The sequence below is a fragment of the Orbicella faveolata genome, unplaced genomic scaffold, assembly GCF_042242905.1.
Source record: "Orbicella faveolata isolate gen_17 unplaced genomic scaffold, um_ofav_v1 contig_46, whole genome shotgun sequence".
Taxonomy (NCBI): domain Eukaryota; kingdom Metazoa; phylum Cnidaria; class Anthozoa; order Scleractinia; family Merulinidae; genus Orbicella; species Orbicella faveolata.
The window spans coordinates 5,959,365-5,972,500 of NW_028301576.1; the positions used below are offsets into that span (position 1 = coordinate 5,959,365).

Genomic DNA, 13,136 nt, shown 5'->3' on the forward strand with positions numbered 1-13,136 from the left:
TCATGGGCTCAGATGGACATTAAAATCGAGTTATTTCCTACGTTCAGCTTTACCTTCGTCTTTCTGAAATATGTAGAGTGCAAAGCCTAACTTCCTCAATCAGTTATGCTCAACAAATAAAGAAGCCTCGACTGTGTTCTGTTGTAAAAGCACGCAGGAAGCGTTAGAGCACGAAAGAAGTGTAGGGGAAAACACGAGACGAAGTCGAGTGTTTTTCCCCACTTCCTGAGTGCTCTACTGCTTCCTAAATGCTTTACAACGGAACAGAGCACCGTCGAGGCTTCTTTATTTGTTTTATGATAAAGAATCCAATAATTTCCCCACGCATTCGGCTGAATTTTCAAACCAAACTTTATTTTCCAAGTGGCGTCAGCCGTGCTCTGTTCTCTGATAAAGCACGCTAAAATAAGCCAATCGCAATCCTTGTTAAAATTGTTCAAGTAATTTGATTGGCTAACGAAGCGACAGCTGTCAATCACAAACTGGACTTCATCTAAGCTTTCGGTTTCGAGTAGTTTCGAGCGGCTTTCGAGAGAAGAACGATGCCTTTAAAGTTCGCTTTTTAGTTAATTTTCAAATAAGAATCTAAAGGCAGGTAAAGGTTTGTCAGTTCAGAGGAATCCGGCTGCATTGAGGCTCATGAAAACGTGCACTTTTCCAATGGAGATTACGAAACCAGGAGCTCAAAGCTTGCGGATGAAAATGCGAAATGCTGAGTTAAATTTGAAAGGAGCTACAGTTATTTACGGCTTGCAGCCGCTTGCAGCAAGATCGCCCTAACTAGCGTAAAAGGTAGACAGACTAAGAGGAGAATACCAGAGAAAGCTTTGAGCTGACCACTCGTCGGTTCACTTCGCTGAGATGACCAGAGAGCGAGCGTTACTACACTGCATGCAAGTGTTGTTTTGAGCAATCGAGCATTTTTACAAAAACAAAGTTTCTCGTCATAAACAGAGACAGCTCAGTTGTTGTATTCTGTCGTTGTTTTACTTTTTAAGTATAATCCGCCTTCGTAACAAATATAATGTCTTTTATCGAAGCACTGGTTAGGTTGAGAATTTGTTTATTTCACTACGTGTTTTTGTCGGCCGGTATCTAGCAAAACTTGTCATTTTAGTACAGTTTTCACACTACTGTTGCTAACAATGGTCTCCGTGAGCCATTTGACAGCTTACTGTCATCAACCCGTGTTCTGTTCTCTGATAAAGCATGCTATTTCAGCCAATCAGGACGCGCGTTATATGGAAACTTGTGAATTATCCAATAAAGACTCCAGGCGGTTTTGAAATAATTTGATACATTGACTATGTAATTAGTTTAAAGCACTGTTCTCACGAGCACTACAGACAAGCATTTATACCTAGAATTTTCTTGCAGTTCATAAGGAAAAGGATGTGAAAGTCGGAGGTATTTTGGTATGTATTAACATAATCACTAGGTAGATATTCGGACGAGTGATTTCGCGGGCAAAAATGGAGAACATCCCACTCTAGCCATATGAAAACAAGTCAGTCTCGCACGCCGCTGGCCAGCCTAAGAGTGTGAATTTCCGAAACCTTTCTTTCCGCTTATCATGTGTTACCATTATATTGAGAATCGCTTGTTGTCGCTCACAGAGCAAAGTTACAGCAGGAATGAGTTTGATAATTTGGCTCGTTCCTAAAGCTCTGACTATCTATGATGACAGACGCTGTATTGCACAATCCATACAACAGGGAAATGCAAGGACCCGTGACGTTGTTTTATCCTTTCTCCCTTAAGTTCTCTGTTTCTGCATTACCAAGATCACGTGTATGTATATTTGAGCGGTCGAAGACAGTATAAAATAGATCGTGTTTCGTGTTTGTACGACATATTAATTATGAACTATAGATGCTAAATGATTGTCTGTTACCATTTTACATGATGCTTCTTTGAAGAATTCAAATATTTGAATGAAAGACAAATAAACAGTTTTCTTGAGAGAATCATGTCTGAAACGTGAAATTCATATAGGAAGCCTGTAAGTATTTCTAATATTGGTGAGTTTGAACGCGTTAGGATACGAAAGCGTGCCATAGTAACAGACCATATTCTGAAAAATTCTGAACAGTTTTTTCTTGTTAACATTATACGTTTACCAGTAGTTTTGAGTTTAAACTCGATGCATGCATAATTGCATAACACGGTAAATGAATCTGGTTTCCATTTAGCTTTCAAGAAAAAGTTTTCATTTAGCAAAATACAGAGAAACACGGACTCATAGTCTTCAACAAAACAAAATAAATTCTGAATAAATTTCCGACGCAACGTTTCTAGAGCTAACCTTAATTCATTCACAAAGTTTTAATTTATCGTTGAATCAATTCGCCAAGTACTACTTGCAAACGTTTGGTAATTTAAGTTATTCGCGATGATTGATTCCGACCACCAAATTCCCGCATTTTCCCGTCAAAGTATTCTTGAAATAATTAATACAGTTTCTGTCTTCTACCGATAGCCTTTTCCTTTCCTTTGTTAAAACATTTTTAGCGCTTAAAGATTTCCTCGCCTTCCCTCTGGACCTTTAATTTTGTGTGGAGCAGCGGCTGTGTTTTTATTCCATCAGCCCCTGTTGTTGGTTTGTTACGTCATCTTATGAATTTGTCTCGAATAAGGAAGGAACTTGATCACGAAAGGACAATAAATTTCCCTCCCTTTGTCAGATATTTTCATAATAACAACTGGCTTTATAATTTTGCATGAGCACGAATACGTACAGTGTTGCAAAACCTTCTTGTAAACTAAAACTGAAATAGTAATAATGATCATCGTGAACATGTAATAAGGTAATGATATAACATTGAAGTTACAACGGTTTGATTTGAAAGAAAAATATACACCTTATTCCAAAATGGCGGCCAATTTATTATTCTTTTGTTTGCAAGTCATTTGCCTCTTTGCCTCATTTTCACTTCAGAATTCTTTTGTATTTTGTACGTGTTGACGAGGCAAAGAGGGTTAATTACCATGTAAACAAAAGAAAAATAAACTGGCTGCCATTTTCGAATAAGGTGTGTTCGTAGATCAAAGCAAGATGAAATGAATTTTGCTAATTGAATATTAACCCTATGGTTTCTAGAAGTCATACGTTCGCCGATGGCTTGTAAAGCTAAGGAGATAATTATGTAAAAGTCGGACCGATATTTCCTATATTTTTAAGATTTTTTCCATAGCTATTTCACAAAAGCAATAGACTACTTTTTCTATGTTTTACCGGCGCAATAATAAACCAACGCGGGAAGTTGGGAGAACACTCGAAAAGCTTGCAAAACGAGAATACCGCGGAACTATCAGGTTTTAGATTAAAGACCAGGCGCATATTCGAGGATTTAAAATGCCGACATAACTCTCGAAGTGAAATAAAACTTATTAATAAAACAGCTTACGAACTCTTGCAGCCTCAGTGGTTGTGTGATTTTACGTCCATGTCTACGTTTAACTGGTTCTTCTCAATTTTAGCTCTCGTTAAATTTACGTAATGCACTGAGCAACGAATTAAATTCCCCACAACTTCTTTTAATATAATGCTACGGGGAGGGGAACGCGATGACACTATTTTCTTGTTTTGTTTACATCTCAGTTCAATATATTCATTGTATTACTGACAGACGATGAGATAGATTGTTGAAAATGAATGAAAATGTTTTATTCTTATTGTTAAATGTTTCAGGTGGTCCTGTCACAAGCACGATGAAAAATTTCGTTCCACTTTTAAATATAACGCACTGAAAAAAAAAAGACTTTGCCATTAGAATTTCCTGGTCCGCTGTGCTACGCTTCTGACGCATCTAAAACTATTCGCAACATATGGGGACTATTCAAAGATGTCTTCGATCGCGCAAACTTCAAAGACTTGGAAAGTGTTGTCTCTTACTTACTCTGTTGACCTGTTTTGTCTGGCACTGCGTCTACAACTTTTCAAAAAATCCTCCAAATCGTAAGATTGACATAGGAAATTACAGTCTTACGCTTGCGGGATCCACAATAAATAACAATTCACGTGTAAAACTCTCCCTCAGCGCCCTGAACATTCACATCTGGCGAGAGCTGTGTGGTTCCGACATACCGAACTTACGTCAACATCTCTTTTTTCCTCGGTATCCTAACGAAAAGTTTAAGTACCGTATAACAGAATTCCAGATTGAAGACGACAGCTTAGACTATGGCCAGGTTATTTTTGGCTTCGTTCACCCACCAAACACAATGTCATACCGTTTTGCAATAGTCTCGGATGATACATCAGAGTTATGGCTTAGTTCAAGTGAAGATCCAAACCGAAAACAGTTGATTGCCAGAGTGTTCACAGAAGGTGAAACTGCGTGGGCACAACGAAATCAGCTGGATAAATACCCTGACCAAATCTCTGAAGATATGTATCTTCTCAAAGGTAGTAAATATTACCTTGAAGTACTTCATAAACAAGGCATAGGTGATGGCTTTGTACAAGTATTTTGGAAAAGCTTTCAAGAAAAAGAATTCAAACTGATCAGTTCCGAATATCTATCACTCTATTCCGACGATATCTCGGTTGCAGAACGGAAAGATGTTTACCATAGTGTTCTTTCAGAACGATATCACGATGAACTCAAACAGAAATCCGAAAGAATTAGCAAGGAATACTTGGACTTCTTTTCCCTCCCTTTGATTCCTAAAGATAGTTACCTCACTTCATGCGAATACAAAAGTAGTCTGGGTTATCATTTTTCCGAATCTATGGTTTACCCTGGAGATGACACTGTCATGTGTGACTACGAAGACGGTTCGCCTAACCGAGTTGCCGGTGGAGATTCAGTTCGAGCGGTTGTGGACAAGGTAACTACTTCTCTGCGACTAAAGACCTCCAAGTAAGTTGACTGCCGCCAACATGGTGAATATGTTTTGTGTGTGTGTGCATTACACCTGCTTTCAGTTTTACGTGCATAAGCGACATTTCTCAACATGCTTAGTAACCTGGCCTACGTCAAAAATGTAAGCACAACTTACTTCTTTACGGTCAAACTCGAATTTTAGTGATAAAAGATGGATTTATTTGACATCAAACTAATGTTAGGAGTATCAAGAAGTCATTCGGGGAGAAATAAATCGACTGTTTTGAATGTTTTACACCATGCGAATGTTAAAAGCGGTAGCGGTAGCAGTAGGTAGCGGCAGCAATTCTACCGGAAGTGGCTATTGAGTGCCGGTCGACTACACTAAAACCGTTTGAATTATCCCGTGAATCGGGAAACATGAAAAGTCCGCAATCTTCTTCAGTCATTTGAGGTCAGTAATTATCATTTATTTGTCATTTCTTCCTCTAATAACCGGAAAGATTGAAATGTTTCACAGTTAAACGGTCTTTCAGCCGTTTACGTGGCACGTCGAAAGATGGCACAGGCATAACGAAAGATGGTCGAAAGATGTCGCCTGTGCACATTACACTGAAAGCGGGTATTAAGGTTTTACTTGGAAATTCGCTACTTAATTAACTCCTGGCTGACATACTGACTGCTTAACTGACTTACTGACTGACTGCCTGACAGACAGAAAGACAGACAGACAGACAAACAGACAGACAGACAAACAGACAGACAGACAGACAGACAGACAGACGGACGGAAGGATGGACGGACCGAACGACTGATTGACTGACTGACTGACTGACGGAATGACTGATGGACTGGCATAACCGGGATATCTTTATATAGCATGCACTGTTGATTGATACTAAACGAGAAAAAAAAAGTGTTTAATTTCGCTTTCCAACTAGGAAGTACTTTTTGAGAAGAATTCACAAAGTTATGCAGAAGTCAGATCCAGTTTATGGTGATCGTTACTCTGTGGATTTAGAGCTCGGCTTAAATGACAGCAGTCAATCATTTCGCCTGTCAGAGCATGTCTTTCACAAAAAGCTCAGTGACCGCTTGTGCTTCCCTGAAGGTATGGACTGGAACTTCAACGCCACAGTGTACTTCATTCTCGCTGTCAAAGATCAAGGAAGATGGGTTTATCATTTTATCAATGAGCTCACAGTTGCCAGCTTATTGACTGGCGATAAGAATTTCCACGTCATTGTTGTGGACTTTGAGAGCGAAGATATCAGCCTCTTGAAGGCGTTTGACACTTCTCTTCTTAGAACCAGACACACGGTTATCACGCTGCAAGGGAAATTTTACAAGACGCTAGCGTTGAACAAGGCTGTTGAGCGTGTTCCAAGTGAGCATGATCTATTGTTCCTGTTTGATCTTCATATCGATGTGCCTGTAGACATTATGGACAGCGTTAGAAAGGTGAGTTGGTAGATACAATGTACTTTATGTAATGAGATTCTTTTGAATTACTTCATCATCATGATTTAATAGGAAAATCTTAAAATCCCATCGCCCAGAATGTCGCGCGTCACTTTTGTGACTTATGCACGGTCCACGCGAAAATTCAGCAAAGTCAATCAGAATGCAAGACGTCTAGACAATAAAGAGAATGACTTGCAAGCGGTCAACACTGCTACATTCCAAACGAGAGTAACAGAAAGCAACCTAGGGGCCACATCCAAATGGCTTTTCAATTTATTTTTTGGCTGAGATGAAACACGATGCACTTGCAAAAACATGCAAAAAGAGAATAAAGAATTTAAAAATTGAAACTTTTGTGCTCGCATGTCCCTTTACTGTTCCCTAATTTACCGCATTCTTCAGCCGGGACGAGTTTTGTGGCCTGTTCATACGGGCAATTTCAGCCCGGTCGACCGGGATAAAATCCAAGAAACGCAACCAAAATGGTGGAACATATACTTGTATCGTTCGCGACTGTCGTAGCTGTGTGGACTCTTGTAACTTTACTAACAAAGCTAATTCGCATACTCCTAAAGTGGAAATACATACAAGACAAAAATTATGCCATTTTGGCCGCTATGTTGCGAAAACGAAGCTTTTGTCAAGGAAGTCAAGAAACAGATATTGTCCAAGGACAAATATCGGTGCATTTTTTTGTGCCAAATGGAGGCTACTGTGTTTATTATCTTTCAAATGTTTTTCGCGACGCAAGCAGTTTTGAAAATTGGGGAATATATAAACAATAGCCTCCATTTGGCGCGAAAATACATATGCTAGGATATTTGTCCGCGGACATTATCTGTTCCAGGAAGCGAACAGTTTTCCGAGAACGTAGCTCGAGGAAACCTGTGAGCTTCGAGGAACAGATAATGTCCAAGGACAAATATCCGAGCATATTTTCGCTCCAAATGGAGGCTATTGTGTTTATTATTCTTCAAATCTTTTCCGCAACGCGCGCAGTTTTGAAAATTGGGGAATATTCTCGGATATTGCCCAGTTTCAGCTGGGGAATATTCGTTCACGTGACACGTTTAGACCAATCGCGCGCGAGCGAAAATATTTGATGGATTATAAAACTTGGATATTCCCCAGTTTCCGGTCACGTGATGCGTTTAGACCAATCGAGCTCGAGCGAAAACGTTTGTTCGATTATAATGGCAGATGTCAATTTAAACCAATAAGAATCGGAGAAAAATTTAGTACCTTGTTTGAGAATAGTGGTGATCTTAATTGAGAAGTGATCTATCAAATTCCTCATGTTGTCACGCTTGACACTAAAACAAGAGTTTTTCAGTATAAATTACTAAGTCGAATAATTTATACCAACAAATCCTTATACAAAATGAAAATGATTGATTCACCCCTCTGCACTTTTTGCAAAGTTTCAGACGAATCTCTGATGAGCATCTTTTCTGTAGGTGTGATTTCATTGTAGCATTCTGGATGTCTGTTGTTCTTTGGCTTAAATCCTTGCACATTGCTATCGATTCTCTAAACGACTGTGACATAATTTTTGGATTGACGCAAAAATTAAAACATCTCATTGGTTGCTTTTAAATCATATTATCATCGCTGGAAAGCTAGTTATTTACCATAGTCGTCTGAAGAATATTTTACCATCATTGCGTCATCTCATGATAAAATTAGATCACATAGAATCCATTGAACGATCTATAGCCATAAAGAACAACCGACTTAAAATCCACGAAGGAAAGTGGAAGCCTCTCATTAATTAGAGACACTTATTTGTATAATTTTTATTGAATATTTATTGTATAGACACTTTTTTCTGTATTGTTAGAAAACTTATGTAGTGTTGTAAGCGTTGTAAACCTTATTGATTTATTTCCGTTTCGGGTGTTAAGTATAAGTAGTGTGAAGTAGTGTAGTAAACAATGTGGATGTAAAAGAAGTATGTAAAGTAATTAAGTAAATTACTATGTAGTGTAGAAGTGTGTGGTTGTGTAATATACCATGTAGGTGTAACTTAATGAATGTAATGTAATTATAAAAATAAATAAATAAATAAATAAAAAAAAGAAAATATTTGTTGGATTATAATGGCAGATGTCAATTTAAACCAATAAGAATCGGAGAAAATTTAGTGGATAACTATTAGGAGTGATAGTGTATTAGTGTCTCTTTGCCTATAAACACTATATCGCGTCATGTGATCAATTTACACCAATAAGAATCAGAGAAAGTTTAGTGGTGAACTATAACGCCTGATTTTGTCCGCGCGAGAACGGACCACTTGACCATTATGGCCGATTACAAAAAAGTAAAATTTAGTGGTGAACTATATCAAGAGATGATCAAGGTACGGAGGGTGAATTCCTCATATAGGCCTTCTACCCAAGGTAATCCCTCTTAAGTTATTTTTAGACATGATACCCAGTTCTTCCGAGGATGTTACTCGCGCGATGCCTGGACAGCCGAAGCGACTTTCTCGAAACTACCTAAGACGAAATGGCGAGTACGTCATTTTATGTTTTGGTTTCGTTTCATACCAGAGTTGTTTTCTGCACTTTCAGCCGCCTCCTTTGTTGAGCCAGGTTTTCGCTTGTTTTGTGTTCGTTTGGCTCTTCATTATTTTGCCGTTTATTCGGTTTTAGGAAGTTTAATTAAGCAAAATTCAACGGTAATGGCAACGAGTAAAATGGCTGTGTAAGCGTGCGTTATAAAAGGTCACAAAACAAAACGTGAAATAGCCACATTCTGCATATTTGAGAGAACGTGAACTATACGACGGCCAATTTTTAAAATTTCTCTTTCGAACTTTGGAGCTCTCTTACATATTCTGTTTTGGATATTTCTGATAGTATATGTAAACTGAATGAATCTAAAATCTAGCGAGACTCGTAGGTTGAATATTTAGTCGTTTTTTAATGGCCGTTGTCTTTAGCGTTGTTGCCGTTGCTGCTTAAACTGCTTTTTGCTACTTGGAAACCGAAGCTCCTTTGCTTGTAGTCCGCAAAGAAGACTTATCCACAGCGTTGGAGGTTTCTTTTGCTTTGAAACGAAACGGAACATATAAAGATCCTCCACCAAAACATCCACGCAACGCGCGAGTAACATCCATGGAAGAACTGAATACAACGTCTAAAAATAACTTAAGAGGGATTACCTTAGGTATAAGGCCTATATGGGGGATTCACTCTCTTACCTTGATAATCTCTTGACTATATATAATGGCTGATAGGCTACGATAGCATTTGTATTCGCATACGAGTAGAATTCTACTAAGGTCAATTATACGTGTTTCAGAACACGATAGAAGGTCGACTTGTGTACATGCCTATTGTTGGACGCCTGGATTGTGGCAGCACATTTGTCGATCATCAAGGCTTCTGGGAAACCGTTGGATTTGGTATTCTTAGTGTTTATAAATCAGACTGGATACGGTTTGGAGGTAAGAAAAACCACTTGAGCTAATCGAACAGAAACCTTTTCCGTAAAACAATGGCATTTTTTTTCCGTCGAATTTTGTTTTAATAGTTTACTTCCTCCTGTAAACCAGTATCAAGTTTCCTTGATGAGTACTTTAAATTTTTGAATTCGCAATACTCGTTGTGCGGTATAAGCCGGGCACATAAGCAGGTTTGCACTGGCTTTCGCACGCAGTTTTTTTGAGCAAAACCTTGTATTTAAAATAAAACTGCTCGGCTTCTCGACGTCTCACGAAAAACTTTCTGGCATGTATACTGTAATTAGCTTTTTTTTCTTTTTATTTTATGCTACGTGGCACGAAATTAGTCTCAGCATTAGGCGCCTGTCTCGATCCCGAAAAATCAATTCATGTACTGTGTTGTCTGACACTTTTCAGTTTTAAAGTAGCTTTGAGAGATTAGTGATTTATGAGAAGCAATGGTTGGCAAAAGGTTTGAGAGCCTCAAATGTCAAATAGATTTTTCGATCGTCTTAGACAAAAATGGTTAGCTAAATAGCTTTTTATCTCGGTCTATGATTCCAGAGACCACAACACCTGCATGCCATTTATGTTGGGGCGCCGGGGTATTAGGGAATAATCGAAAGACGCATTTGAAAGAGAAGAAAGGATGTGTCTTTTAGAAATGTGTCTTTTAGAAAAATAAGAATATATTTAAAGTTCGTCCATGCCTCCTTGGCAAGGCATTGGTATTGTGAAACCGAATGAGCGGTGGTAGGATCATTCGACTCCGCACGTGTCCTACTACAAAGGCTCTTTCCATCCCTGCTCTCTTTCCTCCTCCAAACCTGCTGACTCACTGCATTCCTTTTGTTGCTGTAAAGAGCCTTTTAAATCTTATAACGTCCCTTCTATTTCAAAAGGAATGAACACCCGTGACTTCAAGTACAAATGGGGAGGGGAGGACTGGGATCTGCTCAACCGCGTTCTTAACGCGAAGTTGGAAGTTGAACGCATCAAGCACCCAGGCCTCTATCATCACTTTCACACCAAACAAGGCCAATGGGATTAGCTGAGAGAATATGTAGGACAATGTGTAGTTCATCTGGCGTGTTTCACTTACAACTTTCTACAACTACGCTCCGCTGTCAGACCTTACACATTTTACCCGAACTCGTAAGCTATCCGCGAATATTACCGGATAAAGCACGTAATAAGGAATATATTTACTGATATCTCAGATTGTGGTTTGCTTTAAAACTCGAGACTGAGTGTATATCAAAACAATGGACTCCATGTATTTCAAAACATTGGACTGAGTGGATTTAAAAACATAAGACTGAGTGTATATCAAGACATTGGACTGCTATTAAGTGGGACTGGGTAGGAAGTAAAAGCTATGTCTGTAATGGATTTGCTTTTGTTGTTGGCTTTTATTTGCTAGAACTGAAAAAAAGCTCATACCTCCGTGTTGAAATAAAGTGCTATGTCCGGTTCTGGTCTGGTCTGGTTTTGTCTGTTATGTACTTAACCTTAATACCGCAGTATAAAAATACTAGCTCAAAACGATAGGGAAAGTTAGTTTTCTTATTTAAATGTTTTCCGAGAGGTTCGCGACGATGTTTTCAGCCTGTAGAATTACGTCTTTTTCGAGTAAATCTAGCACTCAATGGGTTAAAATTGCGCAGAACAAACCTGACAACAAACCATGAACAAACCATGACAAACAAGAGTTCCACTTTTCAAGATTTAAAATCTGGAAGGGAAAAACTAGCTCCCTTCTTTTTATAGCATCGGATACGTGGATAACACGCTGACCATTGTGCCCGACATTGAACTCTTGCCGGACAATTTGAAATCCACCATGGAGGTAGCAAAACAAAACACCATGAATATCACCAAAAGAGGTAACAGGCTCAAAACGTCAGTCCACAGGAAGTCTACGAGCACATCGCTTGTCGTCTACTCCTGATGCGTTTTCTGATTAGAGCAACAAACTCCGCTCTGTTTTCCTTAACTTAGACTATCCAATCAATTTGATCAATTCATCTATCAACAAATTTCTGCATAATATCGACAATATCGATTCAGCCAAGAATGCAAGTGACGACACCCCTTGTATCATGATTCTACTACCATTTAAAGATGAGCAATCAGCTAATTCAGTCAAAATACAAATGCAGAATTTGAGCTAGCGCCAGCATTAGTGTCCACATTAAACCTGACTTCCAGAGCAAGAAGGTTGGCCAAGTTCTCGCTCCGAAAGAGAAGAAGCCCCTTATTGTTAACAATCAATGCGTGGTTTACAAGTTTCAATGTAATCTGTGCGACGCAGATTATGTCGGGTACACAACCCAACGTTTACACCAACGTATCAGCGAACACAAATACTCGGCAATCGGCAGGCACATAGAAGAGCATGGGCTGACGAAGTCTGCTTTAGAGGATAAACAATTTTGTATTTTAAAGAAATGCAGATATAGTTTAATTGTTTAGTTTTTGAAATGCATTTCATTAAGGAATTGAGCCCTGTGTTAAATACACAGAAAAACTCAATTCGTGCTAAACTTTTACATGACTCTTTGCGTGCAAATATTTTATATTATATATATTTTAGCGCTTTTTAGAATTTTTTGTCAATTTTTTTATCATTGTTTTCTTTGCATTCGTGTCTCTTAAGAATTCTTAGTTTACATTTAAATTTGTATCCATTTTATTCAGTCAGTTGACTTGATAATGACTTTAAGCGAACGAAACGTCGCCGTTCAAACCAAAATGGTTTTAAGTTTTTCCATATTGTCGCAGTGTTTTATAGTTAAATTGTTGGGAAAATCTCCTCTTCTACGAATTACCATTATTACAATTTTGAAATAACGCAGTGATATCAAAATTCGCAATAATATAGCGTCGGTAAATGTAGATTCCTACCTGGGTCAGTATCTTAATGACGGGGTGGCTAAATTTATCAAAATGGACTGACTATGCTACTTTGGCATTGACTGACTGGTATACCCAAAGACCATGTTTTATCCATTAAACGGCGAGCTGTAGCGTTTCTCGGTCAGGCTAATAATTATAGTAATTAAAAATTATTGGATGAGGTTGAGAAAAATATTTTGATTTGTCAGTGGCAAGCAGATCAAAATTTTGAGGCAAACAATTAATCTGCGAGACACTGAAAAATCACGATATTTTGCGAAAGGGAGTTCAATAATACAACTCAAGGAGGCCATCTGCCGTTTTCCACACAAGAGCGAGGTTACAATTACGCATGAGCAGAATATTATTTGCAGCAAATTTAGACGGTGTTTCCCATGAGCAGACCATTATTGTGGGCAGCCATTCGCAGGTCTCGTGCTGGGCTCTCGACCAATAAAAACAAAGAAAAATGCATCGAATGATGAAGTTTGTTATAG

At 38.6% G+C, this 13,136-nt stretch overlaps 1 protein-coding gene across 1 annotated transcript; it reads left to right on the forward strand.

The window, feature by feature from the left end:
* The first annotated feature begins 1,300 nt into the window (after window positions 1–1,300).
* On the forward strand, window positions 1,301–11,215 carry LOC110049229 (uncharacterized). Its single transcript, XM_020755012.2, has 5 exons — window positions 1,301–1,415; window positions 3,692–4,865; window positions 5,771–6,290; window positions 9,600–9,744; window positions 10,644–11,215. The coding sequence occupies exons 2-5, from the start codon at window positions 3,829–3,831 to the stop codon at window positions 10,790–10,792; spliced, it is 1,851 nt and encodes a 616-aa protein (XP_020610671.2). The 5' UTR covers window positions 1,301–1,415; window positions 3,692–3,828; the 3' UTR covers window positions 10,793–11,215.
* The last annotated feature ends 1,921 nt before the right edge of the window (window positions 11,216–13,136 follow it).

Bases quoted from the DNA above. Each gene is read 5' to 3' on its own strand.
- LOC110049229 (XM_020755012.2), top strand. From the start codon at position 3,829: ATGGGGACTATTCAAAGATGTCTTCGATCGCGCAAACTTCAAAGACTT. The intron at 4,866-5,770 runs GTAAGTTGACTG...CTTTCCAACTAG, and splicing joins CTGCGACTAAAGACCTCCAA to GAAGTACTTTTTGAGAAGAA. The intron at 6,291-9,599 runs GTGAGTTGGTAG...TACGTGTTTCAG, and splicing joins TTATGGACAGCGTTAGAAAG to AACACGATAGAAGGTCGACT.